At 46.2% G+C, this 6,000-nt stretch overlaps 1 protein-coding gene across 7 annotated transcripts in view; it reads right to left on the bottom strand.

The window, feature by feature from the left end:
* Positions 1–2,354: 2,354 nt before the first annotated feature.
* pard3aa (par-3 family cell polarity regulator alpha, a) overlaps positions 2,355–6,000 on the bottom strand; it is a 946,605-nt gene continuing 942,959 nt past the window's right edge. For all 7 annotated transcript variants that reach the window (XM_078425377.1, XM_078425422.1, XM_078425385.1 and 4 more), the window contains one exon: positions 2,355–4,366. In XM_078425377.1, coding sequence (XP_078281503.1) covers positions 3,982–4,366 — 385 coding nt within the window. In that variant the 3' untranslated portion in view covers positions 2,355–3,981. The remainder of the gene's footprint in view (positions 4,367–6,000) is intronic.

The following is a 6,000-nucleotide window of genomic DNA, read 5'->3' as shown; positions in this document are numbered from 1 at the left end:
GCTGGCGCCTGTGTGGAAATAAATAATGTTCACATGTCAGATTAATGATGATTCCTGAAAAAAAGGTGGAAATTAAGAGAGTCTAAATGAAAACAAAAACACAGGCTTGCTGCCTGAGGGAGAATGACAAGGTCTTAATAATTACTGCTGATTATCTGTCGGGAAGAGATGGAAATGGAGGGGGATGAATGGGGTTAGAGAGAATTCTTTATCTTTCCCTCCTCCACCCTCTACTTATATATATATATATATCTCCCTAGACAGATCAGTTGTGGTTAACAAAACAGCACACCATTCTCACAATTGTGGCACTAGAACCATTCACCGTCTGGCACGGCCTGGAACGTGGCAACTTCAACAGCCTGACCGCGGGAGAAGACGGGCGGCACGGTGGCGCAGCGGTAGAGTTGCTGCCTTACAGCGAATGCAGCGCCGCCAGAGACTCAGGTTCGATGCTGACCACGGGCGCCGTCTGTACGGAGTTTGTACGTTCTCCCCGTGACCTGCGTGGGTTTTCTCCGAGATCTTCGGTTTCCTCCCACACTCCAAAGACGTACAGGTGTGTAGGTTAATTGACTGGGCAAATGTAAAAATTGTCCCTAGTGGGTGTAGGGTAGTGTTAATGTGCGGGGATCACTGGGCGGCGCGGACTCGGTGGGCCGAAGGGCCTGTTTCCGCGCTGTATCTCTAAATCTAAAATCTAAATCTAAAAGACGGCAGGGGAAGAGAACAGACATTGTGGCCTTCCATCACAGTGAGGAGGTGACTGGAGGAGACTCACTGTGATGGATGTTTTTTTTTTTTTGTTTTGTGTTGGGTTTGTGATTGTGTGCGTGTTATTGCTTTATTTTTATTGCTCTTATTGTTGGACTGTGGGTATCGGAATTTCGTCCAAAAGACGAGTATTTTTGGATGACAATAAAGGCAATTCTGATTCTGATCTGCGAACATTCCGTTTCTCTCGCTCTCCATCTTAACACAGATATTTTGTTTGCTCTCGCCATCTCGTCTCCTTCCCTGTAACCTAACCTGACCGACAACACGACTTTGAACTTTTCCTAGCTTCAATGAAAAGGCATCGACATGAAACATTAGCTCTGGAGTCAGAGATCGTTGTACAGTGCCAAAATGGTCCATCATGCCCACTGCCGCCTTCTTTCTCACCCATCTGCAATATTCTCATTTACCTGCATTACACCTTTCAGTATAAGAAAATAACTGCAGATGCTGGTACAAATCGATTTATTCACAAAATGCTGGAGTAACTCAGCAGGTCAGGCAGCATCTCGGGAGAGAAGGAATGGGTGACGTTTCGGGTCGAGACCCTTCTTCAGACTGATGTCATGGGGGCGGGCAGTTTGCAGCCCAATGATATGAACATTGACTTCTCCAACTTTAGATAGTTCCTCTGTCCCTCCCTTCCCCTCCTCCTTCCCAGATCTCCCTCTATCTTCCTGTCTCCACCTATATCCTTCCTTTGTCCCGCCCCCCTGACATCAGTCTGAAGAAGGGTCTCGACCCGAAACGTCACCCATTCCTTCTCTCCCGAGATGCTGCCTGACCTGCTGAGTTACTCCAGCATTTTGTGAATAAATACACCTTTCAGTTTCAGTTCAGTTTAGTTTATTGCCACGTGTACAGTGGGGTAAAGTGAAAAGCTTTTATTGCGTGCCATCCAGTCAGCGGAAAGGTAATACACGATTGCAATAGAGCCATTTACAATGCGTATAGATAGATACATGATAAGGGAATACTGTTTAATGCAAGGTAAAGCAAGCAATGTTTGATCAAGACTAGTCCGAGGGTCACCAAAGAGGTAGATAGTAGTTCAGGGCTGCTCTCTGGTTGTGGTGGGATGATTCAGTTGCCTGATAACAGCTGGTGAGAAACCCAGCTGAATCTGGGGGTGTGTTTTCACACTTCTAGACATTTTGCCCGATGGGAGAGGGGAGAAGAGGGAGTGGCCGGGGTGCGGCTCATCCTTGATTATGCTGCTGGCCTTGCCGAGGCAGCGTGAGGTATAAATGGAGTCAATATGAAGGGAGGTTGGTCTTTGTGATGGTCTGGGCTGCGTCCACAATTCGCTGCCATATCTTGCATTAGGTCCATATTCCATGAAATTCTGTTTCACGCTTCACAGATGCTGCCTAACCTGCTGAGTAGTCCCAATGTTTTCAGCATTTTATTCAGATCTCCAGCATCTCCACCTTTTGTTCTGCGTTTCGATTGCCGTCGCAATGCAAACTATTTTACCGTTGACGTGATTCAATCACTTTCCCCGCTAATATGAACCTTGTCACTTGTGAAAAAGCCTCCTTTGCAGACATGGGAAATGAGCAAACACTAGCACAGAGTGTATTGCAAACAGGGTGACCACAGCCTTTTTATTCTTAAGTGATATGTACAAGAAAGCTGTCTTACATTGGTATATACACTGTGTAAAAGAGCCATTAAAAACCGATTGCACTGTGCTTACATTTTGCTTAAAACATTGTAGTAAATTTGAAATAAAGCCAACAAACAAGCAAACAGGATGCCGGTAATTACAGAGAGGTCTCCCGCACTTTGAAAACAGCTCAACAGAAATAAAAAGAGTCCTGAAAAGAAATAGGCAAGGGCTTCCAGGTTTCACACACTGCCCTAAGCAGTCAATGCGTGAGAATTAATGTCAATTCATTCTCTCTCACATCTGGAACTGCAGGCACTTAATTGTTCCAACCTCCATATTCCAAATAAGCACTTAAGAAATCATTTAAAAGAAAGCTTTCCAAATTCCCAAATGTACACTAGGGTATCACAGTAAAAAAAAAAGCGATAATAAAACATTAATCAGTTATTTGTGTGTTCTTTCATATATAAAACAATTGTTTCTTCCTTTTTTTAAATCTTGAACTTGCACAGACATCATTGTTTACTATTACAGCCACTCACATCTGGTACAACACAAAGCTATAACAAGAACTGGAAGCATTTACATCTGACCTAACAGATTTGTCAGTTTTGCAGACGCGCATGAAGTTTCCCTTCTTTATTTTGCCCCGCGTTTCCCAATGGCCTGTTATGGAGATGCATTGCTCTGCTCTGTTGCCCAGAGAGGCTTGCTGTGGCCAGGACCTTCATACAACAAGGCAAGACTTTCGAATTTGGACTAACACTCCCTCTGCGTAGGTTACAGGCTGTAAACTGAACTGAACACGTGAAAGAATCACAAGATTGGCAGTGATTCCATTCTCCCATCAATGACCGAGATGGATTACAATAAAAAGCGGCGTGGTAGGGTGTATACTCTATCAAGCTCCGCCATTTCCATGGGGCCTTCTCAGTCAGAGTTTGAAGAATTGCATAACCAAAAAGCACACTTTGTGATTTAATTGTTTTTTCATGAAGTGTGACAGATTGCATCCAAAAACTCAAACAACTTATTCTCTAATAGAGGAATATTCAAAATGAGGACACAGAAATTTCCTAGTTGATGGTTAAATGAATTTCACATTTAAAATTGTCCTCGTGGGACTAGCGTCATATTCCTGAATGCAACAATTTACGCTGAGTTGTACACATTTTGAGAAAATGGATAACCATCGTCCCTCGTATTATAGTTTCATACAAGAGCAAAGTGAAGGTAGCAGAATAGGTCCCACCAGCCTTAGGTTGCTGAAAACGAGACATGGTGTCTGGTGAAGAATCACGTGGTTAGATCCTCATGACACCGACCTCTTCAGCTCCCACCTGATTGTCAAACTCTGAGGAAAGTCTCTCTGTGTTATTCGCTGACGGCTGAGACAGACAGACAGAAGGAGGCAGATTGTGGCCAGTGAGTCCCTTTCTCAAAATTTTACTGAAGGCACTGGAGTAGAAAAATGCTGCAAAAAACCCGCTGGAGAATTGGAAGTGCTTCTCCTTTGACACTCAGAGGAAAGTGACTTTTAAAAAAAAAGTGACTTATTGCCTTGCATGTCGAGGTTCGTACGCTGGGGTGGGTCAGGGGTAGAAGGGTCGACCTTTGTCCTGCATCTGTAACCTGGACAGCCTGGCCACCTGAGATGGGGAGGGGGGAACGTCCTGCCTGTACGGGCCTTTTGGGAGGCTGTAGGCCGGATCGGCCTTGTAAGAGTCGTAATTATTATGCCCTTCCCCGGGCTTGTTGACGACCGACTGATCCTTCTGCCTCTGCTCCTCTTGTCTCAGCAGTTCCTGGGTCTCCATCAAAACCCGGGCATTGACTCCGTGTCCTAGGTAGCCGTTCCGGGAGCCCTGGTAACTGGAATATCTGGGATTGTCCTTTGCGCTCTGAAACCCCTCGCCGGGGGTGTAGCCTTTATCCCAAGCCTCCTGACTCATGGAACCGGAGTTCTTTTTGCCTTGCCTGCGGAGACACGAGAGTGGAAAACCCCAGTTAGCTTCTCACAGAAGGACAGGCAGGGAAAAAAAAAAGCTGAGTAACTCAGCGGGAACAGGCAGCTTCTCTGGAGAGAAGGTACGGGTGGCGTGAAGGGCCTCGACCCGAAACGTCACCCATTCCTCTCTCTCCAGAGATGCTGCCTGTCTGGCCCGCTCAGTTACTCCAGTTTGTTGTGTCCAGCGTCTCGCCCGTTTAAAAAAAAAATATATATATATATATTTTTTTAAATTTATTTAAATCAAAAATATTTGTTCAAATATTAAAATAATATATACAATACAAAAAAAAAAAACAGAACCCACCACCAGAATACTATACAAACAAATATACCAATTGAAACTATTATACAATTATATTACAATCCCCATCCAGGATACATCCAATCCCCCGCGGTGCCCAGCGGTCCCGTAAACCCCCCAGGGTGCCCGTGGACAGCGCGCGGTCCCTCTCCAACACCACCCGGGCGCGGACGTAACCCCGGAAAAGGGGCAGGCAGTCGGCTCGGGCAGAGCCCTCTTCCGCCTGGCACCGTGAGTCGCGGATGGCCAGCTTGGCCAGGCCCAGGAGCAACCCAACCAGGACATCTTCGGCCCTGCCCTCTCCCCTACGCACAGGGTGTCCAAAGATGAGGGCGTCTCACCGTTGGAGGGAAGGGTGCTAAATGCCAAACGGGACGTCAAACGGGATGTCGTCAAGCAACATTAAAATCATTCATATTCCCACGTGTATCCTTGATTTCAGACAGAAAGCAAAGAGTGGGGATAAATGGGTCACTTTCAGAATGGCAGGCAGTGACTAGTGGGGTACCGCAAGGCTCGGTGTTGGGACCGCAGCTATTTACAATATACATTAATGACTTGGATGAAGGGATTAAAAGTACCATTAGCAAATTTGCAGATGATACAAAGCTGGGTGGTAGTGTGAACTGTGAGGAAGATGCTATGAGGTTGCAGGGTGACTTGGACAGGTTGTGTGAGTGGGCGGATGTATGGCAGATGCAGTTTAATGTGGATTAAATGTAGAATGGCCTGCTCCTGCACCTATTGTCTTTTGTCTATTTGCTGGCACTTCTGGCAGCGGCTGGGATCACAGGATGTCAAACTACACTGAGATATAAATGCACTCTCAATTATCCTGATTTCTGCCTCCCAGCCAGGAGGTAATGCTCAGCAGAATTCCCATCTCTCGGAAGCTGCACCGTGCCAGCCACTATCGTGGATGTGGAGAGGATGTTTCCACCAGTGGGGGAGTCTAGGACCAGAGGCCGCAGCCTCAGAATTAAAGGACGTTCTTTTAGGAAGGAGGAGGAATTCCTTTAGTCAGAGGGTGGAATTCTTTGCCACAGAAGGCTGTGGGGGCCACGTCAGTGGATATATCGAAGGCGGAGGTAGATAGATTCTTGATTTGTACGGGCGTCAGAGGTTAGGGGAGAAGGCAGGGGAATTGGGTTAGGAGGGAGAGATAGATCAGCCATGATTGAATGGTGGAGTAGACTTGATGGGGCGAATGGCCTAATTCTACTCCTACCTCTTACGGTCTTATGATCAATGGCATCCTCTGTAGAAATTCAAGATCAGATAAGTTGCTCCCCTATAGAA

Source organism: Rhinoraja longicauda, chromosome 2 (assembly GCF_053455715.1).
Source record: "Rhinoraja longicauda isolate Sanriku21f chromosome 2, sRhiLon1.1, whole genome shotgun sequence".
Classification (NCBI taxonomy): domain Eukaryota; kingdom Metazoa; phylum Chordata; class Chondrichthyes; order Rajiformes; family Arhynchobatidae; genus Rhinoraja; species Rhinoraja longicauda.
Note: the sequence above shows the minus strand (reverse complement) of the source record. Positions and strands in the feature narration are given on the sequence as shown.